The sequence below is a fragment of the Topomyia yanbarensis genome, chromosome 2 (assembly GCF_030247195.1).
Source record: "Topomyia yanbarensis strain Yona2022 chromosome 2, ASM3024719v1, whole genome shotgun sequence".
NCBI lineage: Eukaryota > Metazoa > Arthropoda > Insecta > Diptera > Culicidae > Topomyia > Topomyia yanbarensis.
The window spans coordinates 395,503,500-395,527,256 of NC_080671.1; the positions used below are offsets into that span (position 1 = coordinate 395,503,500).

The following is a 23,757-nucleotide window of genomic DNA, read 5'->3' on the forward strand; positions in this document are numbered from 1 at the left end:
TGCTCTTCATAACTGTTGTTACTAGAATGCTTTAAGGCCAGATTTTTATTGCTAGCTATTTTATTTCGACTATTTTCCCGAAAAAGCTCGATAAAAGTCGGCCGTATCCTTCCAGGCAATTTTGTTTTCTTACGAGACGACACAATATCGGGCCATAAAATCGCCTGCAGATATGCAATTTGCACAACAATTGGAGCGTTATTTCCCATTTCGACACACATAATTTGCTGATCAAAGTTACCCCAAAAACAACGAATGAAAATTTACAACAAATTTATTTTATTTTTATAGTAAAACGAAATAAATTGCCAAATTATTCGGACGTTTTTAATCTGTGGGTACCAGTACTTGTTTTAAAAATACAAACAATTACATCTACCTGATTTCGAGAAAGTTATTCGAAAAAATTTGGAAAAATTGATCAATGTTCCCCTGTTTAACGGTATCCAAATGTAGAATAACACTCACATCGGTTTCTCTCATTTTAATGAATATAAACAACGATAAAATTCTCGTGTTCATGATTTAGAAAGGCACAATTGCACCGCTAGGTGGATTAAAACAGGTTTTTTCTTTGTTTTCGATTATATGTAATCACATTTTCTTTTTTACATTTTAATGACATCCAATTAGCTAGAGATTACTGGGTAGGGAAGGTTATGAAAATTTAGAGCCATAGTACTCAAGTGAGAGCACGAATGTGAAGTATACAGATCGGAAACTGGAAGTGGCAGGGTCATTAGAACAGGCTTAATACTTTACGGGCTTAACTTTTATCTTCTGCTGATGGGGGTCGAACTTAGGCATCACTCAAGTCCACCAGCATGCCTCCTGGTAAAGGCAGACTTGTCCATCTTTACCGTGACATCCATCGGCAGAAGACAAAAGTTAAGCCCATAAGGTATTAAGTCTGTTCTAATGACCATGCCACTTTTAGTTTTCCGATCTGTATACTTCACATTCTTGCTCTCACTTGAGTAGTATGGCTCTAAATTTTCATAACTTTCCCTACCCAGTAATTTCTAGTTAATTGAATGTCGTTAAAATGTAAAAAAAAAACTAAAATAGATAAATATGAATTATTCCCGTATTTTGTCCATATGAAATGTTTCAAAATGTCTTATACGTCAGCGATAGATTTCTAAACTTGTAATGTTCGCCCATTTGTCAATGAAGATCTTTTGACATATATAATAGAAGTTGCAATATTCACACAGTTATACATAGCCGAGCGCATTGTTTACGAAAATAGAACGCATAATGAAGTTCGAATAATTCTGTTCAACTATTGTAGCATGTTCACCTTTTTCGTAGTTTTTGTCATTATTCGTTCACTACGCTCACTATGCCAAAACTCATCACATCAAGAAATATTCAGACGCTTGTGTACAAATATTCCCTTGCATGCAATTTTAGCCTATTTCGGATGAACTTTCAAAATATTCCGTCTCACCGAAACCCAAATGCGCATTAGAATGAAATGGATGGATACGAATGTGTTAAGAGGAAAGAGTATTCCTAAAATTCAAGCGAGAGAAATGGTTGTCGAAAGAGTAGTATTTGTAAAAATACGTACTTCCGACTACGAATACTCGAATCACTTGACGCCTATCTGAGGATCTACAGAACTGCAACTCGTCCATTTCGATCCTGATCGTGGAAGAGGCAGCAGTGTGAAGTTCTTTTTTAGTATCGCGGTGTGTTTTAAAAAGTAGTTTGTCAAAAATGTGAGAAGTTCTTTTAGGATTAAATTTATTAAAAAAGTTCCTTTCCGATAGGCATAGCTAGTGCGGTCAGTGAATTGTGCGGTCAGAAATACAAATTTGAATTCGCTACATTTCGTGTGAGCTTGTGTGTGAAAAGAAGGTAAGATTAAATAATTGAGTTGTGTGATAAAAAGCTTCTTCCATCTATACGCGAAACGGAGTGCATCTTTTCACATTTTGTGTTTACCTACCGTTCCTTTGCGCCATTTCGGGCTCAATTTCTATAACCTGCCCTGAGGTTAGGTTTCATGCTGGGCAATTCTAACCTGACGAGTGGTCCTCTTCGGGGGTGGCGCTAAAGCTACTCGTTTAAAACGTCCTGAGGAGCGTTTTGGTAGACGGAAACCGTAAACGGCCATTTGGCCCGCTACAGTATGTTCAGAAGAACTATAGCACTCAATACGAGTTATGTTTTGGTTGGAATATTTTAGTTCCAACTGTGACCACATAGAGGGCGCCAACACTAACTTTTCATAGAAGAGAGATAGAATATCGAGATGTTCGGAAGAATTATTGCAACATGTCTGTTCTACAACTTTGTGGAAGACACCTAATTTCTATCTCTTTCCGTTGAAAAGTTAGTGTTGGTGCCCTCTATGAAGTAAAATGTGGAACTAAAATGTTCCAACCAAAACATGACTCGTATTATGTACTACAATTCTTCTGAACATACTATTGAGCTAAGTCTAACGGATATTTCACAAAAATGTTTAGTTCGTAAGAATCGAGTACTGATACACAACCATGTGCTGCTAGGTCCCATGCAAAACTGACTCAGACATCACTTCGTTAACCCATTCATGCCCATGTTGTTTGTGGACAACAACGTTTTTAAACAGCTATAACTTTTGATTGAGGCAAGATTTGCTCACAAAAACAAATAAGGCTAATAAATGTGACTATTGGCTTTCATTTGAGTATTAACGGTAACAAGGATCAGCTCTAGAACTGAAGTTATTGCAATTAGTCTGATTGAACTCCGATGGAGCAGTGCTGCCACGGACCGTTTACGTTGACGACGGAAAATGAATTTTTTATATAACTTCTTTATGTTGCAATATTAGTGAAAACTGATAAAATTTATCAATTTAGACTATTTTTGGCTACGTTTTCCACGCAGTTGGACTATTGTAAATATTCTAGGAGCATTGTAGTGAGCATTTGAAGGTAAAAATTGAGCAGCTTCTAGCACTGCAAAGAAAGCACCTACCTTTATGAAAAATGGTTTTTGGAGCTTCTTGACCCCACCGTTTTAAAGGAAAAATAGTTTTGAAACCCTACATGCACTACAAAAAAGTTGGGCATGAAAGGGTTAAAAGTTTACTCACTTCTTTCAATAAAGCCGGATTCACTAGCAGTCTTCGACAAGGTTATAGACAATTAAATTATCTTTTTTATTTTCACTTACAGTGATAATACGATGCATACAGGGCCACCTAGCGGCAAAAATACGAGTTAGTGGTTTTTCTACATGTAAATTGTCAAAAAATACTCCTGGTGGGACTAGGAAACGAATCAGGGGTGGGTCGATAGGGGTCATTTTTTTCCTGTCACTCTAGTCGACACATTAAAATCGAAGAAATCAGCAAGTTCGTTGAATCGCGAGCAAACGAATCGAAGCGGATTGTGCTGTCCGTACTGTGTATTTCGTGACTACAGGAACAGGAAGTTACGACGACGAAGTTGTCTCTCAGGAGCGTACAAATTCAGCTGAGTAAGCAGAGCAGAGCTGTCAATATCGCCTGTGAGTAGCTTTGCAGCGAATAATCCCTGTGAGGTGATCCTTCGTATCTCCAGCGGCTCGATGTTCAACAGACAACAGCGTTCCTCGTATGGCGGCAAGTTAATTGGGTCTCGCCACGGCAGAAACCGCAAAGCGTACTTTACGAATTTTCGTTGAACGCCTTCAATCCTGGCAATCCAGTTTGCATGGTAAGGGCTCCATATTACGACATTGGATTCCAGCAATGATTTTAAACAAAACGGATCACGAAACTCCCTAGCAATTTTAAAAATGAAACGCAATCGTCGGTTGGCTTTTGACAGGATATCGTCATAGTGGAGTCTTCACGATCTAAAGAAACGCCAAGATCCTTAACGCGTTATGTCCTTGTAAGAGAGCAGCCACAGATTTGGTAATCATAAATAATGGGCAGAGTTTTCCGATGGAAGGAAATTATGTTACATTTTGCAATACTTAAGCCCATAAAGTTCTTTGTGTGCCATTCCTTAAACAGATGCCACATCATTTGTAATTCCAGGCAGTCGAGAAGGCATTTAATTATTTTGAAAATTTTCGCATCGTCTGCATAAAACAGACGAGAGTCCAATGGAAGTAGCAATGCGACATCGTTAATAGAAATGGAAAACAGTAGCGGACCGAGGTTGCTGCCTTGTGGAACTCCGGACCGGTTTGTGAACGATTCCGAAGTTGTCGAACCCATTTGGACCTGTACAGAACGGTTTGTCAGATTAGATCTGAACCAAGCAACACCCAACGCTGAGACGTCAAGTCGCAGCAATTTTCCTAGGAGTATTCCATGAGAGCATCCATTCGATCGAATGCTGCTTTGAGATCCATATACGCCATCTCTACTTGCCACCCAGCATCCATGTTCCGTAAACAGTTCGAGGTAAACTGCATAAGGTTGGTGGATACGAAGCGCTTTGGGTAAAAGCCATGTTGTTCACTGTCAATATAACTTTTACAGCTGGCGAACAGAGTATCGTTCACGATTATTTCGAATAACTTTGAGCAGGCACACAAAGAAGTAATTCCACGATAATTAGAGACATTGCGTTTGTCACCTTTTTTTAGAACTGGAAATAAGTGCGTGAATTTCCAGCGTTCGGGGAACTCACATTGCTGAACCGAGTGATTAAACAGCCTAGACAGCAGATTACAGGGAGCGAGTGCACATCGCTTTAGCACGGATGAATATGCTTAATACCTTACGCGATTAACATTTGTCTTCTGCTGATGGGGGTCGAGCTTAGGAAGCATAACTACGAATCATTCATGGCTTCATGTCATGCTATGGCTCTAAATTTTCATAACTTTCCATACCCAGTAATCTCTAGCTAATAGAATGTCGTTAAAATGTAAGAAACTAAAATAGATAAATATGAATTATTCCCCTATTTCGTCCGTATGAAATGTTTCAAAATGTCTTATACGTCAGCGATAGATTTCTAAACTAGTAATGTTCGCCCATCTGTCAATGAAGATTGGCATCTTTTGACATATATAATAGAAGTTTCAATATTCACGCATAATGAAGTTCGAAGAATTCTGTTCAACTATAGGGGCCCCTTCGTGCAATCTCAAACGCTTGTCATAAGATAGCACAACAGCGACGAAATGGCTCTGTAACAGTCCACTGTTCAATGAAGAATAACTGTAAACGAAACTACTCAAGATTGTTCATAATTTGTTAAAAAAAAAGCAAAACTCATTTGGCGTACGCCTATTATTAACCCATAAAGACGAAAAGGCAACCGTGGGTAGTAAGGCAACCGTTTTTTCGAATAAAAATCGTAAAGATGAAAAGTGGTACAAAATCCGGCGTAAACAACCGAAAGGCATTCCTCACCATCACGTTCATCCAAGAGGCTCACTTTTGCTTTCGGCTCTTGTATCTTCGAAAGTACCTAATTAGAATAATATGCAAAAGTTTTGCGTTTCGCCGAACCCCAACGGAAAACATCCATTAAATTCAAAGAGCTATAATTCCATCACACTTACGAAAATAATTTTATTTGCGATAGCTATTGTCTAAAATTTATACCGAATGCTCCATTTTCTCACCTAATAGATTTAAATTTACTTACCTTATAACTTTATGATGTTTTCGCTTATGAACTTTAATTGCTTTCAGCGTTCAGCGGGTTATTAAATTCGTTCGTTTCTCCCCGATGGATCGTCAGTAAATTTTTCCAGAGTAGCCGTTCACTGAAAGCTGCTGCTGCTGCTTCTAATCCTCGAATGAAAATCTGCACCAAAACTTAAACTGCTATCTGCTGCTAATTGAGTTTGGTCCAATCGCTGCCTGCCTGAATCACTGTATGTAAGAAGCCTGCCGTAAATGATCCCTTTTGCAACTAAAGCATACAGATGGTTTGCTTAATTGAACAAAAAACTCAAAACGGCGGAATAAAGTTAACAGTGTAAAACTTTTCCCCACTTGATTTTGATTTTCACTTAGCACGTTTCACTCTGTGCAATACTCGTTCTTATCTTTGCCGCACTGCTTTCACCACGTTTCGCTCGAGTATCTACAGCCGACGGTGTCGATCTGCTTCCGATTCATTTGCAACTGGCTGTTTTTTATGCACTTCTGCAGCACTTCCATCTTATTTCGTACCGCTGAATGGTTATCTGCTGCAGCTGATGCTGGAGTTCGCCCAAAACGTGTACAATGTGCTGTCGAAGACCGGGACTACGACGAGTGCCGGCCGATGGCTTCATCATTTTCGTCTGCCACCACCACCACCCGCACTTGGTGGGATCCCCCCGTTCGCCCTGCGCCCCCCTGTAGGGTGGTTGACGTCGTTGCGGATAATGTTGCACCACTGCAGCTGCTGATTATTGCGCCAGCTAGCTAGCTAGCTAGCAAGCGATGGCTTCCCAAAGTCCGGATAATTACGCAGTGCTTCAAATTTCGATGGCTCGTTTTTTATTACGTTTGGAGGATTTCGTGAGGCGAACAACACGACGATGGCAGCTGCAGCCTCCGAAGATGGAACTGCATTAATGTGAAATGTAATCGGTAATGCTCCAGTTTCTGCCCGTTCTTCTTTTTTCGGGCCGTCCGCGTGCGATTTCTCGGTTTCGCTGAGTGCTCTGCCCCCGAGTCCGATTTTGTGCGATGGTAGCGGGAAACGTGCGCTTCGTGTTTCCGTGATTTCCGCTCTGGCATACCAGCCGGTGCCAGCTTTGCTACATTATTGCTCCGCAGGGTTGTCACTTGTGGAAATTGCTTTGTTTCGGCGCGGACAGTGTCTAATGAAAAAGTTGCCTGTTAGATAATTATTTCTTTTCAGGGCTGGCTGTTGTGGACTGTTGGCTGCTTGTTCTTTGATGCGGCGCCCCCTGCAAGAAAAAGACACAATGGGAAAGGTTGAAATTAGAAAGAAACTTTTACTGGATGCTGTTTTTTTGTTGTTGTTGCCGTCGAGTTCTACGGGCGATTGTTGGTTTTTGTCGTGATTTTAGAAGAATACACCTGAACGTGACGCCAGGCGGGAAGAGTTGCATCGTTTTTGTGCGGTTTCATCCCCCAACGCAACGTCTGGCGGTAATGAGTTTCCACTCCATTATATTCTCATTAGCACTTTATTTTGATGCGCTTTGTTTTTCGCCGGAAAAGTTGTTTTTTTCTGCTTTCGTGAATGCTGAGGGAAAAATCTGCTTGCAATACCTTTATTGAAAGGGCTGGAATGAGCCCGGAGCTTTGAGCTGAAAAGGATTCTGGGAACTTGGTTGAATGTAAATTGGATATACGAGATGGCGGATCTTGATTTACTGGAATTCATTTGTAATGTTATGTAACCCTTATTGTGGGATGTAGGAATCGAGTAAAGCGTAAACACGGAATTATTGCACCATTTACAAGTAGCTGTAATTTTTTTCACTGGATAAATACAAACAATGTGATATTGTCAAAAAGTCGGTGTTTTGCAAAGTGACGCCATCACTCTACTTTCTCATCTCGATCAGATCAGAAGCTGAAATCGCGCTGCTTGTTAAATCTACGATATAATATCGTGACCATCTGTTTTAAATATTTCCCAATCCACCTTAGTGGCCGCGAAGTGTTGCAAATGCAGTTCAGACTTGCGGAAGTGGTCGTCATCCAATTTCATCACACACGTAATTCTCTACTCTTAACGTTCAAAACCCTGAGCATTGCATTGAGTTAGTTTTGCTGTGGATAACAACATGCTGCACGATCTATGCGCGTGCACTAGCAATCACTTTCTTACAACCATTGTTTCGGAACACGGTGAGCGATGGTCTCTCCATTAAGTATGAAACCTGGAAAATATGTTTTAGAGGTATTCCAAACAACATTTGTATCGTGCGAATGTGAGTGACGAAACGTCATCAGTCTACCTTCTCATCAAGATTAGATCAGACGCTAGAATCGCGCTGCTTGTTAACAGTGCACTTTTATCGTTACGGTATAGATCGTTTATTTTATGGTGAATGAAGGTCATCAGCAAAATAGGAAAAATGTACGGTACAACACAATTGGCAATACAATCTGTTTTAAATATTCCCCAATGCGGTCCAATCCGAAGTGGAACATTTACTTAAGATGCAAATGCAGAAGTTGTCGTCATTCGATTTCACCACACACGTAATGCTGCACTGATAATGTTGAAAACCCTGGCCGTGGCGGAATTTTTTTAATTTCGAGTGCACCAGGAAAAAATCCGTTCATAAATTCTTGAACAAAACATCACGATTTCGTGAACTGAACGGTTTACGAAAATCGTGACCAACTTCCTGAATTTCTGAATAATAAACCTCGTATTTATGAAATTCCCAAAAAAAACTAGTTCGCCCCGGCGTTACATTCGAATGTTTGGTTGGGTTACTGTTGTTGTTCCCTGGACATGTTCAAGTTTTTGTTACGATTCTTTGATAATTTGGGACTACACAGCCGACAGCCAAACGATGTTCTTGATTTGAGGAGTTTATTCGAGATTTTTGTGATTTATCACGCTACGGTGCTATTTTAGTTTACTATTGGATTTTTCTGTCAGACAGGCGGGATTTATGTTAATAATTTCAGGGTCTTAGTCGCGAATTTCGGAATTTCTATTCATGTTATCATCTTATTTTAGTCATAAGTAGAGTATTCATGATCTCAGAATCTTATTCGTGATTTTTGACATTTTAATCACGAGTAATGTGGTTTATGTTCATGATTTCAGCAACTTTGTCATGAATTTCGTAATTTTTTTGCAACCCTTAACTTATTCGCGTCACCAGTAAAGGTTTATGTTTATTTATGTTCTTGATTTCAGGACTTCAGTTACGATTTTTGACATTTAGTTCACGAGTTGTGTAGTTTATGTACATGATTTCAAGATTACAGTCACTATTTTCATCATTTCTGTTCACGGTATCGTGGTATTTTGTTCTAGAGCTCACTGTAGAGTTTGACACGTGGAGTAGTGTCTCATGTTCATGTTTTATATGAACTATATCACGAACACGATTTGTGATGCTCAACGTAGTTTTCGTTTTCTGTCAAGACATCACACTGAACCTTATCAAATAAATAACGATGTTCGAGGTTCCAATAGTTTTCTTTTATCCAATGCTCGTACCTATTACTGCTACAAAAATGAATCCACGAATAATACACCAAATTTTGTGAAACAGTTCAAGTGAAAATTTTATTACCATGTTGCAGGAAATTGAAAATAATTGGAAATATATTCTAAACATTACAAGTACACAAAATAGATTGTAAATCATATACTAGGAGTCATGAATCAGTTAACAAATACATGAAAAAAATTCATGATTTTATTAACTGTTGACGAGTACGAATGGTCAGACTATTATACTAGGAATCTTGAACCAGTTCACGAATACATGAAAAATATTTTATGGTTTCGTGAACTATTTCACGATCACGGATATTGGATCGTGAATAATATATTAGGATTCATGAACCAGTTCACGAATACATGAGTAATATTTGATGATTTTGTGAACTATTTCAAGAGCATGAATGGTAAGTCGTTACTATTATACTAGGATTGATGAACCAGTTCACGTATACATGAACAATATTTTATAATTTTGTGATTTATTTCACGGGCAAGTATGGTTAGTCGTGGCGATGGAATCATGAAACAGTTCACGAATATATGAATAATACTTCATGATTTTGTGAACTATTTATTTCACGAGCATGGATATTTGATCGTGACTAATTCATTAGGAATCATGAATTAGTTTACAAGGATTGAATGGGTTCATGAATAAAATTCCAAGTTCCGTGAAATAGTTCACGAGAAGATATCCAGAATGTTTGGATTTTGGGAACTAATGTTCCCAAATCTATGAATAACATCATGAATCAACCTTTGATTTTATGAATAATGTTCATAAAGTTGTGAACTAGTTCACGTACAGAAAATCTGTGACGGAAACAGTTACTGAAGTTCACAAAACAAAAACAAATATTTTCACTAATAATCATAGTTATGAGAAATTGTAAATAAAGTATGTATCTTTTTGAGTCGCGATATTTTTTATGTCTTGCATTTATTGCAATAAATATTTTATTTTCAGTAAACAGTATTTATAGGGGAACCCGGGGCAATTCGAACCTACCTAAGTAAATCCTTTGTTTTGGGTAGGTAAATGTGAAAGAATTTATCGGTCAATGGTTCTAATTATTAGTTTGAAAACTCAGCTTCATTTCGGAGCCATAAAAATTCATTTGCACTATTCCATGGCAGCACTAGGCGACGATTCGCAAAACTCTACATTTTTCCATCCTTTCACAATGTGTGGGTGATTCGGACGTCCTTACGGGGCAATTCGGACCGTACTAAAAACTGCAGAATGAGATTCATCCATCAAAATTAATGTTTCAGAATGGCGCATCCAAAAACGTGTACGACAGTCAGAAAGTCTTACGATTTTCTGAGAAATCGAGGTGCCACTGTCTTAGTTGCCCCTGGTTCCCCTAAAAAAGTAAAAATATTTAAAAGAAAAGGTAAAAAGAGGTTAAAAGCTAAAAGTTTAAAAAGCTAAAATTTAGAAAAGGCTAAAATTTAAAAAAGAGAAATTTAAAAAGAAAGAGATAAAGAAGGTAAAGAAGGTAAAAAGGTAAAGAAGGTAATGAAGGTAAAGAAGGTAAAAAAGCTAAAGAAGTTAAATAACCTAAAGAAGCTAGAGAAGCTAAAGAAGGTAAAGAAGGTAAAGAGGCTAAAGAAGTTAATGAACCTAAAGAAGGTAAAGAAGGTAAAGAAGGTAAAGAAGGTAAAGAAGGTAAAGAAGGTAAAGAAGGTAAAGAAGGTAAAGAAGGTAAAGAAGGTAAAGAAGGTAAAGAAGGTAAAGAAGGTAAAGAAGGTAAAGAAAGTAAAGAAGGTAAAGAAGGTAAAGTAGGTGAAGAAGGTAAAGAAGGTAAAAAAGGTAAAAAAGGTAAAGAAGGTAAAGAAGGTAAAGATGGTAAAGAAGGTGAAAATGGTAAAGAAGGTAAAGGTAAAGAAGATAAAGAAGGTAAAGAAGGTAAAAAGGCAAAGAATGTAAAGAAGGTAAAGCAGGTAAAGAAGGTAAAAAAGGTAAAGAGGGTAAAGAAGGTAAAGAAGGTAAAGAAGGTAAGGAAGGTAAAGAAGGTAATGAAGGTAAAGAAGCTAAAGAAGCTAAAGAAGCTAAAGAAGCTAAAAAAGCTAAAGAAGCTAAAGAAGCTAAAGAAGCTAAAGAAGCTAAAGAAGCTAAAGAAGCTAAAGAAGCTAAAGATGCTAAAGAAGCTAAAGAAGCTAAAGAAGCTGAAGAAGCTAAAGAAGCTAAAGACGCTAAAGAAGCTAAAGAAGCCAAAGAAGCCAAAGAAGCCAAAGAAGCTAAAGAAGCCAAAGAAGCCAAAGAAGCTAAAGAAGCTAAAGAAGCTAAAGAAGCTAAAGAAGCTAAAGAAGCTAAAGAAGCTAAAGAAGCTAAAGAAGCTAAAGAAGCTAAAGAAGCTAAAGAAGCTAAAGAAGCTAAAGAAGCTAAAGAAGCTAAAGAAGCTAAAGAAGCTAAAGAAGCTAAGGAAGCTAAAGAAGCTAAAGAAGCTAAAGCTGCTAAAGAAGCTAAAGAAGCTAAAGAAGCTAAAGAAGCTAAAGAAGCTAAAGGAGCTAAAGAAGCTAAAGATGCTAAAGATGCTAAAGATGCTAAAGAAGCTAAAGAAGCTAAAGAAGCTAGAGAAGCTAAAGCAGCTAGAGAAGCTAAAGAAGGTAATGAAGCTGAAGAAGCTAAAGAAGCTAAAGAAGCTAAAGAAGCTAAAGAAGCTAAAGAAGCTAAAGAAGCTAAAGAAGCTAAAGAAGCTAAAGAAGCTAAAGAAGCTAAAGAAGCTAAAGAAGCTAAAGAAGCTAAAGAAGCTAAAGAAGCTAAAGAAGCTAAAGAAGCTAAAGAAGCTAAAAAAGCTAAAGCTGCTAAAGCTGCTAAAGAAGCTAAAGCTGCTAAAGAAGCTAAAGAAGCTAAAGAAGCTAAAGAAGCTAAAGAAGCTAAAGAAGCTAAAGAAGCTAAAGAAGCTAAAGAAGCTAAAGAAGCCAAAGAAGCTAAAGAAGCCAAAGAAGCTAAAGAAGCCAAAGAAGCCAAAGAAGCTAAAGAAGCTAAAGAAGCTAAAGATGCTAAAGATGCTAAAGATGCTAAAGATGCTAAAGAAGCTAAAGAAGCTAGAGAAGCTAAAGAAGGTAATGAAGCTGAAGAAGCTAAAGAAGCTAAAGAAGCTAAAGAAGCTAAAGAAGCTAAAGCTGCTAAAGTTGCTAAAGAAGCTAAAGAAGCTAAAGAAGCTAAAGAAGCTAAAGAAGCTAAAGAAGCTAAAGAAGCTAAAGAAGCTAAAGAAGCCAAAGAAGCTAAAGAAGCTAAAGGAGCTAAAGAAGCTAAAGAAGCTAAAGAAGCTAAAGAAGCCAAAGAAGCTAAAGAAGCTAATGAAACTAAAGAAGCTAAAGGAGCTAAAGAAACTAAAGAAGCTACAGAAGCTAAGGAAACTAAAGAAGCTAAAGAAACTAAAGAAGGTAAAAAAGATAAGAAAGGTACAGGAGGTAAATAAGGTAAAAGGTAAACAGTAAAAGGGTAAAGGTAAAAGGTGAAGGGTAAAGGTAAGAGGTAAAAAGGAAAAAAAATTAAAAAAGGCTAAAAAGATAGAAAAAGGTTTAAAATGGTATCAAGGTAAACAAGGTAACGAATCGATTGTCAAAGGCCTTTTTGTAGGAAAAAAGCAAAAAGTGGTGAAAAATCCCTCGAAATACTTTATTTGGCCGGCAAGCTGTACCTGCGTAAAGTGCAGTGAAACTTTCGTCACAAAATACACTTTAAAGACCCGAGTGAAAGTCAAGAACGCAAGGGACATGCATGAGAAAGCTAAAGAAGCTAAAGAAGCTAAAGAAGCTAAAGAAGCTAAAGAAGCTAAAAAAGCTAAAGCTGCTAAAGCTGCTAAAGAAGCTAAAGCTGCTAAAGAAGCTAAAGAAGCTAAAGAAGCTAAAGAAGCTAAAGAAGCTAAAGAAGCTAAAGAAGCTAAAGAAGCTAAAGAAGCTAAAGAAGCTAAAGAAGCCAAAGAAGCTAAAGAAGCCAAAGAAGCTAAAGAAGCCAAAGAAGCCAAAGAAGCTAAAGAAGCTAAAGAAGCTAAAGATGCTAAAGATGCTAAAGATGCTAAAGATGCTAAAGAAGCTAAAGAAGCTAGAGAAGCTAAAGAAGGTAATGAAGCTGAAGAAGCTAAAGAAGCTAAAGAAGCTAAAGAAGCTAAAGAAGCTAAAGCTGCTAAAGTTGCTAAAGAAGCTAAAGAAGCTAAAGAAGCTAAAGAAGCTAAAGAAGCTAAAGAAGCTAAAGAAGCTAAAGAAGCTAAAGAAGCCAAAGAAGCTAAAGAAGCTAAAGGAGCTAAAGAAGCTAAAGAAGCTAAAGAAGCTAAAGAAGCCAAAGAAGCTAAAGAAGCTAATGAAACTAAAGAAGCTAAAGGAGCTAAAGAAACTAAAGAAGCTACAGAAGCTAAGGAAACTAAAGAAGCTAAAGAAACTAAAGAAGGTAAAAAAGATAAGAAAGGTACAGGAGGTAAATAAGGTAAAAGGTAAACAGTAAAAGGGTAAAGGTAAAAGGTGAAGGGTAAAGGTAAGAGGTAAAAAGGAAAAAAAATTAAAAAAGGCTAAAAAGATAGAAAAAGGTTTAAAATGGTATCAAGGTAAACAAGGTAACGAATCGATTGTCAAAGGCCTTTTTGTAGGAAAAAAGCAAAAAGTGGTGAAAAATCCCTCGAAATACTTTATTTGGCCGGCAAGCTGTACCTGCGTAAAGTGCAGTGAAACTTTCGTCACAAAATACACTTTAAAGACCCGAGTGAAAGTCAAGAACGCAAGGGACATGCATGAGAAATAGATAACATTGAGAAAATAGTACCTAGTATAATTGTATAAGGCCTTATTAGTGGCTTGAAATTCAAGGTTTCGAGAATTTTTGCCAAGCAACCACCAATAATTAATTTTATTTGTAGAAACCACTGTTAATGCATTTATAAATCTTCCTTACAAATTGGATTTCTGTTCGATAAATACAATAGATTTGGTAGCACGTTTACTGTGTTGCATTAATTTCGTGTTCGTTCTTTAATTACAATACAAATGTGCGGTAACTCGACCGAAGGTTTGCACCGAAATTATATCAAAGTGAGGTACAAATCCGGCCTCGTTAGTAATTAAATAACAATGATAACATAGATGTATATCAATTATCACCATTAAATATAGGCGGGCGCTGTCTCCTTCATAAGGAGGGGGCGTGAACCATTTATTTTAACTTGCTACTATGGTTTAACTGTTTAACTGCTACTATGGTTTTGTTGTTTTCGAAATAATATGGGAAGTGTCTTGATCAGTTGAATGCATACATCATTCGAAAGACGTAATATACTGATTGAGTTTGAAACAAAGAAGTTTTGAGCAATTTTGCAAGAAGATGTTTTCTGGCTTAAAAATTTTTAGTCCCCGGTTTTTGTATGATATTGCCCCAATCTGGTTTTGAAAATACAAGGAAAAACAAGAAGTTTAAGCTGTTTCTTTCATTAATCCAAATCCAAATGAAATCACTTGACTCGTTTTCTATTCATTGTATCATACATGATTGGTTTTGAAATGGCTGATACTGTCCATATTTATAGGTTCGAGTCATTTTAATGTTTAAGATCGAAAACAGTTTCAAAGAAACTTCACCTAGCAAAGAATGTATTGTATATTTTTCTTTTGATTGGGGGAATATGTTAAAATAATTGGTCGTTTTATACATTGAACTTATTGAACAAGTCCACAAAGTGTTTCCCGAATCCTTTAACCAAGAATATCAACAATTTGTACAAAAAGAAACAATATAACCAAGAGCCGCTTCCTTTCGTAAGGACACGAGAATCTAAAACGAGAAACATTTGCTTACTGGCGTGTTTGAATGATAAATATGCGCTCAACCCGCCCTACTCCGTCATTCCTCATTCTTGATCAACGCATTCTTCATACTCACACAACATTATAATGACAACTTGTCGGAAACTGCTCATGGTCCACTAAACATATACAAAGATATTCCCATAATTCAAAAGCGATTGACGAAATAGGTTACTATTTTTGCCTTTCTCATATAAAGAAAGGCTATGCAATCACTGTAAAAATCGACTTTTTTGCTATATCGAATCACCCGTTTTGTGAAATAGTTTTTTGAGAAACATGCGTTTCCAGCTTTCAGCAACGGGGGGGGGGGGGGGGGCGCAATGGTACGCTATCGCAAACGACCGGCAGGAAATTGTTACTGACCATTAGACCAATTTTTTTTATTCTAGACGGTTTGAGAAAAGTTTTAATCTGATAAAAAGAATTCGATTTTATAAAAGTTAAGGTGAAAGGTGTTAAGTATTCTTAAGACTTCCAATGACCTGTCGGAACAATACTCGGCCGTGATCGAAATTTAAAATTTCCACTCAGATAAATTCAGGGTTGTGGTTTCCAGTCTAAAGTAAGCGAACGATATTGCTATCGACAAGATCCTTTTGAAAGAGTATCGTCTCTATGTATCGGCCCACAAAGTTGAGATTGATGGTGTAGTAACCGAGTCGAACTTGACACTCGTGGATCTTCTGAAGTACTAAGTTAGCTGTAAAGATCAGTAAAGTTTTTAGATTGCAAGCGATTGCATTCAGAATCAGACACAAAGGACAAGTCAGAATCCCATGTCCATTTCGACTGTTAGCGAATTACTTTCTCCGGGTCTGCTTTACCAAATCGCGTTCTCTTCGACAAGGGTCGTCTACCTGTTTGTCTTTTTTGTACCGATTGTCATGACTTGCACTAAATGCAAACAACTGGGTCACACAGCCACCCATTGTTACAATAATGCCAGCTGTGCTAAATACTGTAAGGAGAGTTTATAAGAGCTGTCGACATGTCCCGCGTATAAATTTTCTCAAGGGACGCTCCAAGCACTCTGTTAAAGAGAGCTACGTCACCGATTATGGTAAACTCTTTTGGCTCAGGGTCAGGAAGAGTATGATTCCTACGATCCCCAAGAGGGTATAAGGAAAGGGTCTGGATAGTTGTATATTTTTGTAGTGGTAGAACCTTTCTTGACAGGACAGAAGGTGTGGTAGGGCGAGCTTTAACGGCTATATTCTACCAAAGCAGCGACCTAACGAACAAGATGGGACTGGCAAAATGCACCAACGCAAGCGATCAGCGAGAGAAGTTGGTTAGTGGTGATTAAAGAGTATTTATTCAACTACAGCATCATCAATGTGCACTGACCTTACGAAGCGAAATCCGATGACGAAAACAACAATCCTGATTCTGTTTACACTTTCTCTAATCATTTGTCTGTTCAACCTTTTCATCAGACAAGATCTGATATGTCTACAGATCTCCATTGTGGTCGTTGTTCATAACTGATGCCGGGGCATTTTTTCATCCTTATGTTGTCGATCGTCGCTGATACTTATTGTTGCTCATGGGGTTTCTTCTCTCATTTCCTCAGTTCATTGGTCCAAAAGATACCCTTTTAGGGTTATCCATCGGTCCACTATCCGGTCTAGACTTTATTGAACTTTGTATCGAAGCTACTTGTCCAGAATTTTACTATTTCGGCTGTTACTCCACAAGTAACAGCCGAATGAAGCAACACTACCAACTATCAACTAGTTTATTCATCTCGGCCCTTCAGCAGCTTGATGTGTTATTAGTCGTTACTAGCTAAACTGTCATTTGAAAATCTATAATTGTTTTGATGTGTGAAAATAGTAATGCAGCTCGGTGCATGTTTTGTGCCCAAAACATGAAAAATTCCTTATTTTTTTTATTTTCAACATCTTACCCTAAAAATTGTGCATACACGCTAATCGCAATAGTAGGACGGGTTGCGTGCAAACTACACAGAACTTACACAAGAGAATGGATTAACTAATTGAAACCGTACGTCCGTCGTTCCGATAGGGTGTAATGTACTTTTCCCATCAGGACAGACAACTGAACGAAGGTCAACCCATTCAACTTTCCGACATGTGATCCATTAGCCAGACTGCCAGAGTTGCCGTTAGCATGTTGACCCTTCCTAATGCGACACGTCGGCATCGATACCATTGTTGTTGTTTTTTTTTCAAAACGGATCACAGATTTCCCCACTGTGTCACGAAATGGAAGGTGCTGTTGCTGTGTGTATGATTTTCAAAACCACTCGCTGCCGCCGACGGTGATGGTTGATGGCTGCTGTCAACGAACTCGCCCGACTATACTGACTGATGGATGGATGGATGGGCCAATTTTGCCGTTGGATTCCCGGCGTTCATTGTTTGTAGTTTGAGATGGTAGCTTTTTAGTGCAGCAGGCAATGCTGCGGGCGGGAGCATGGTTCAAGGGATACCAGCAGCTGCTGGCAGATGGAACAGATCTGCACGAGATGGTTGGATCAGTTGCAGTTGCACACATATACCCATAGCGACCGAGTGCAGCATGACTAGCATTTCAAGCCAGCCATGTCTCGTGCGAGCGAAAGGATTTAGAAAGATGATGGAGCACAAATTGGGTTTGGGAAGAGCATAAAAAATGCTATTTAAGCCGCATTTGCTGGCACGTGCACCAGTAGGGGTTGGGTGGGTGTAATTAATTATTTAATTCTGCAAATGTGCTTATGTAATTCACCATCAGCAAATCTAATATTTACTTAGCGCACATATCAAAGTCGATGCAAATCGGTATTTTGAACGGTTGACTAAAGTTGATAGAACACCTATCGATAACAAGTGAGGTTTGTAGGGTAGTGAAACTTCAAATCTAATGCATCTGTTTCCGATGTAAAATAAAACTATTTAGTATTTCATGGCTCTGAAAACTTCAATTTCCCGGGAACATGATTATTTGTTAATTGCAAGAGTTTCAATGAGGAAAGTATTTTCAAAAAAACGATTTTTATTGGCCTAAAATGTGCTCTAGGCACTTCAAAATGATATACTAAAATTGGATGGCGAAAAAAGCTTTTAAATGATAAAATTTTCCATTTTCCGCAACGCCTTTTAGGAAATCGTCTGGCGTGCGAGTTTTTTTTGAGCCCACTTTTTTAGCTATCCGGAAATGTAACTTGAACAGTTTTTTTATTGTTTTGAAATTTTTAACAGTATGCTAAAAATTGCTTTCTCCATCGACTGTCTAATTTGTTCATTTGTCTTATTACATCAACAGGTATACCAAAGCCTCAATAATGTCGGTCTTAATCCTTATCTTATTTCTAACAATCAACTCGAATACAAAAATAATAGTCATACAATAAAGAAGCTAAAACACACAAACGATAAAAGAAGGCCAAACGTTGTTAATAGATAAAAAAATCTGGAAAATCATAGACGCAAAGATTGTCGAGTCAGGTTGAAATCAAAAGCTTCAGCAGACAGTGTGACGAGTCCGGACTTAAGTCCAAATACGAAGGACGCGCTATATTCTTACCAGTATATTTCTCGTATTAGTTGAGTCACTGATAACATTTCCGAAATTTTAGGTTAGTTAGACGAAAAATGATTTTTGGTAGCTTTCTGCATAATTTGATCATGTGAATTTCATCCGGTTATTTTCGTCTTTCGAAGAAACAGTTGTTTTTATAACATACTAGCTAATACCCATCGATAAGAGATAGATAGATATTACTCAAGAAAAATTACATCGTGAAATCACCAAAAATCAGTACCTAGTTGGTTCAAGTTTTGTTAGAAAGTTGTTTGTCACGAGATTTATTTAATACGAATTTCTTATGCCATAACAACATTGACGCCCACGATCACGCTATACTCATTCGAAAGCTTTTAATTTTCTCTTGAAAATGAGCCTATTCTATATTGCGAAAACTTACGGTAAACAGTCAAAATTACCAAAAAACTGTCAATGGAGACGCACGGTGATTACTGACACTAATATTGAATAATCATTTTATTGGTAAAATAAAGACAAGAATACATGTCTAACTTCTAATAACACTGAGAGGATGATTTACAAGGCTTTAACTAGTGGACAAAGTAAAGAAACCTAATGGAAAGAATGGTTTTGTAGATGGTGAAAGTATTCAGATTGTTAAAAATGCAGTAAATATTTCAATATATAGAAATGTCATTCCTGGAATTATTTCATGATAACTAGTGTCAGATTAAGCGTAGTAGCTGTCAGATTTAGTAAACACAGCTGATTACGCAATTACTCATTTCTAACCATTTGGTAACACTGTTTCGATCAGGTTTTTTTATTGTACTGATTCATCTCAAGGGATTAGCGATGTAACCCATACAACATAAAATCAATTTCTTAAAACATATTAGTTCAACCAATATGAAGAAAATATTCGTTAACCACTCAACTGATTAGCAAATGTATTTTTCCAGATCAAGTATTCTAGAAATGATTGGACGTTCCCAAATTATTCCGTCACAAAATATTTGACCCGTCAAAACTTAATGATCAGTTTTGAAGCACCATATTGAGATGTAAATTAATTCGTTTCAACATTTAGAATAAATTCCGCGTGCTATAATAATAAATGAAAAATCGTTTGAATCGTAAGAAAAATATTTATTTTGAGTCACCCTAATGACGAGTAAAGTTAATTTCAAATACATTTTAATAGATAAACTGGAAAAGCACAATCATTTCTTTAAAATTAAAACATGAACTTTCGCGACAAAATAGTTCTTTTTGGGCCAACCTAATGAGTATTAAATATTTTTTCTTATTAATGAGAGAGGACGTTTGGTCACGGGTTTCTTACAATAATATTTTATTGCGTTTATCACCTACGTTTCGAAGGTCGATGCCTTCATCTTCAGGGCAAAAAACACTTGCCCTGAAGAAAAGGCCTTCGAAACGTAGGTGATAGACGCAATAAAATATTATTGTAAGAAATTTGTCATTAATCGCCATCTCTCATTACTGTAAACAAAGTGGTCATTCATCTTTCTATCGATTTTTTGTCTTAGAAGTTTAAAAAAAAATCTAAGAAAAATTAAAACAAAATAGATATTTTTGAGCCAACCCAATGAATAGTAACTGTTTATTTTTACTATACTTTAATGAAAAAAATACGAATTCAGCGCACCAAAATTACATAAAAATATCTTACTTGAACCGAAATGACAATAAATATCCGTAATATTATTCGCTATCCGGAAGATGCATCCTAGTGCTCGAGACGCATTATTAGCTACATAGGAGACGTATTGTTCAAACGTAAGTTGAGAATTGAGAATCACACTCAGATCCATTACATGACTGGTGCGTGCAATTTTTCTTTCTAGTAAACGGTAGTTACAATAAATCGAATCGTTCTTCCGCCGAAATGAGGTTACAGAGCACTTGCTGGTGTTTTAGAAATTTGCAATTGGCAATTAAACGAATGAGACGAGAAAAATAGATATCGTTCGCGAAGAACAATCGTGATGCCTCCAGCACTGGATGTACATCATTGAAGTATAGCAGAAATATCAACGGTCCCATGTTGTTCCCTTAGGATATGCCTGATATAGAAGTAAATGAGGGGGCATGGCAATCTCCTATGGCAATTGCTATCCAGGATTTATATTGTATTATGCCAGGCCCTTGATTCCCTAGCCAAAAGACACGAGTTCATTTTCGCTTTTTAGTCAGCAAACACAGAGTTTCTGTATTTACTTTAGATGTTCACATATGTCATGTGAACTGGTTGGATTTTTTGTGTCTAACTAGTGCTAAGTTGGGTACTTAGTTTGGATATATCGTCGAACTAAACACTTAGTTGTTGCTAGTTACTTACGAGATGAATTCGAAAGACAAAGTTCGAATCATGAAAATCCATCAACAATTAACAAAACGCAAGTGAAAACTTTGTTTCTTACATTTTCACAATGTTTATTGCAATAAAATGGATTTTTAATAGTGTGCAGTTGAAATACCAATTTAATGCTGCAATTAATATTTAAGTTAGATTTTTCTGAATAGATTGGTATTTAAATGACGCATATCATGAACAATCAACAGCGCTACAGTTTTTTAAAATTATGCCATATTTTCGTGATGCGGATCGAATTTCAAATCCATATCAACATTTGAATAGGGCTAATAAGATTTGTAAACAAACTTTTGTTTTGCTGATTTCTCCTAATTTGTTATCATTTCAACACAGAAAACATTTGAAATTGATTCTACCAAGGATAAAGATGTTGATTCATGTGTATTTATCATGAAATTCAACTCGGTAGCGGAATAATGAGCGAAATAAGTTTGTTTACAAAAGTCTCATTAGCCCTTTGGAAGAATTACTATTGAAATTTTAGTTTTACACCTAGCCCCAGCTCAAGCAGACTACATATTCGGGTGAAGCATTTTCAATGCTTAAAATTCAACTTAATTCAAGTTAGGTTTTGTGCCCTCAATGCGCAAATTGGTTTAATACAATTTTCCCTTTTGGGAATTATTATATCCAAAACTTGAGCGAATTTTCCCATTAATCTCGTGACTTCGTTTTGCAGTGGGCAGATTCTTCGGAATTCACTTAACGAACATCTCCCTATTAGCTACAGAACCAGAATAAGGTGGAAAGTGAGTCTTAATGCAGCTCGAGAGATTTGAGACGACCGCGTTTAGAGAATCTACAGCTGCACATAACTTTTTTGTGTCCACGCTGGAAGCAGCATAATCGGATTGCTGCACCCACCCACTTATTGAAACAGCAAGCACAATCGTCACACTGCCAGTACAGGTTCTTGGTGAAACTAGAGAACAGGTCTAGTTTGGATCGGCGCACACAAGGAATACAAGTGCGGTGTAAAACCGATCCGTGATGGTCGCGGCATGCAGTTCTCTAAATCCCATTAAAACGGGAGAATCGTAAGACGTGCAACCAGAACTCATGGTAACTTTCAATTCCCCCAATGTCTGGTTTATTGATTTCATCTCACTGTGCGCCATGTTATAATGTGGGATACACTATCCGCTACTCGTGGGCAGATGGCGGTGTGAGTGCGTAAAATGTTAAGGTAGGTTGCAGATCGCGGTAATGTAAACAATTTCACTATTTAGGCAATCCATTAGACGTTTGTTTGACAATCCAACGGTGGGTTCTGTCAACAAGTCTACTCCTGCGAACAGAAAAACTCGTCCGACAAACATCTTTTGTTAATCCGATTCGTTTGATGTTGGATCGAATCAACGATATTGTCGGACGTCGCACCCCTGGGAGTAACGTCAGAAGAAGTAAAAAAGAAATAATCAGCTGATCAGAAATGTCTCATGGATTGCCTAATTGAGCAAAATTAATACAGACAATCTTTGCTTTCTCGCTTTATTTTCACAAACCACAATACCGTGTAGGAGTTTAATTCGGGGAGTAACTATCTTCAATTCTAACTGGAATTAGATGAGTAAATCACTCAATGAAAACAACATGAAACGCAGAAAAGTTGCAGTACGCCAGTTTACACATATTATTTATTTATTTATTTTTACAAGATACAATGAGAGATAGTATGAAGAAAAATTTTTTGATGCGCGATATGATTTTCACGGAGGATTAATAAAATTTTAGTTAGAACTGAGGGAAGGGATAGTAAGGAAATTTTTGTAACATAGAGTCTGGGGAATTCGATTATCTTTTTATATTTCAACAAAATTTATTTATTAGAATTAAAAGAAGAAACATCTGAGAAACAACAGTATTAGGGGCAGGGGTCAAATTGAGGATAACAACAATAAGCTTCTGGTTTATGACGATAGATTCGGACTGCCAAGACATCACAAAACGTTGGTGTGGAGTGATCCGTCTTGGATCAGCGGGAAGTATTTCAAACACAGTCAGATCTTTAGGTCAAATTCGGTTAACCCATTATAACCCAGGGGTTTCAAAACGTGACCCAAATGCAGTGACATTCTCAATTCCATCAAAAAGTGTATCAAAGACTACGGGAAACACAAAATCATCGCTTAAAATGGTTTTGAGAATGAAAATATCTCATGCAAAAAATTACGTACGTTTAAATGAAAACAACAAATTTTAACTTGTTTAACATATTTCTTCGGATTTTTTGATAGACAACACTTCTTTTACACTTGTGACAACGTTTTGTCACATAGTGAAATTATTAGCACTAATTTCAACAGTAAAATTCAATTAAATGTATTGCTTTCTTTTCAGCCGCCATTTTCCTCAACTATACACGGTACAAACATGTAAATAAAATGACAAAAATTGACAGCAGTCTTGTTTCACAATGAAGTATAAGGTGTAATGATCCCATTAGTTCAATAATAAAGCAATTAGATGCCAAAATTCTACAGTAAATACGCGTTAAACGATGGATAGTTCTGCGTATGAAATTTCATGCGCTAGGATATAATGGGTTAATACAGGTGCAGTGCGCTTTGGGGCGGATCGACACCCCAATGGCAGTACAGAGGATTTCTGAGAATGAGGCATTTAAATATATTTATCGGTTAAAAAGACTGATGAAGGCCATATAGGAGATACGGCGGTGTGCCATTTCATCTCAAAACGAAACGTTTGGAGATCTATCTCTGGTATGAAAGGAAGCACACGTCCATACAACATGCTTGATGTCTTGATAACCATCACCACAAGCGCAGAGCCACAAGTTCAATACGCCGAAGATGCTCATCCAACGTGTCGTGATTCGGGATTTCGCACGTATGAACCTCCTACCCACATCCATCCCCCTAAATCAAGGTCTCGTCCATACCTTCGGGTTAATAGAATGTAGCCAGTGATCAGCTTTGTAGG

The 23,757-nt window shown here is 37.3% G+C and overlaps 3 protein-coding genes across 4 annotated transcripts in view; 2 read left to right on the forward strand and 1 right to left on the reverse strand.

The window, feature by feature from the left end:
* The window catches only part of LOC131684849 (uncharacterized), a 732,442-nt gene that overhangs the window by 94,956 nt on the left and 613,729 nt on the right, over positions 1-23,757 (reverse strand). For both annotated transcript variants that reach the window (XM_058968063.1, XM_058968064.1), the window contains one exon: positions 5,598-6,858. The gene's annotated coding sequence lies outside the window, so the exon portion shown is untranslated. The remainder of the gene's footprint in view (positions 1-5,597; positions 6,859-23,757) is intronic.
* LOC131680827 (uncharacterized protein NMB1333-like) lies at positions 7,708-12,566 on the forward strand. The gene is made up of 2 exons (XM_058961538.1): positions 7,708-7,771; positions 10,690-12,566. Exons 1-2 carry the CDS (start codon positions 7,708-7,710, stop codon positions 12,564-12,566), a joined length of 1,941 nt encoding a protein of 646 aa, XP_058817521.1.
* Positions 12,850-13,569, forward strand: LOC131680828 (histone H1.03-like). The gene has a single exon (XM_058961539.1). The coding sequence runs from the start codon at positions 12,850-12,852 to the stop codon at positions 13,567-13,569; it is 720 nt and encodes a 239-aa protein (XP_058817522.1).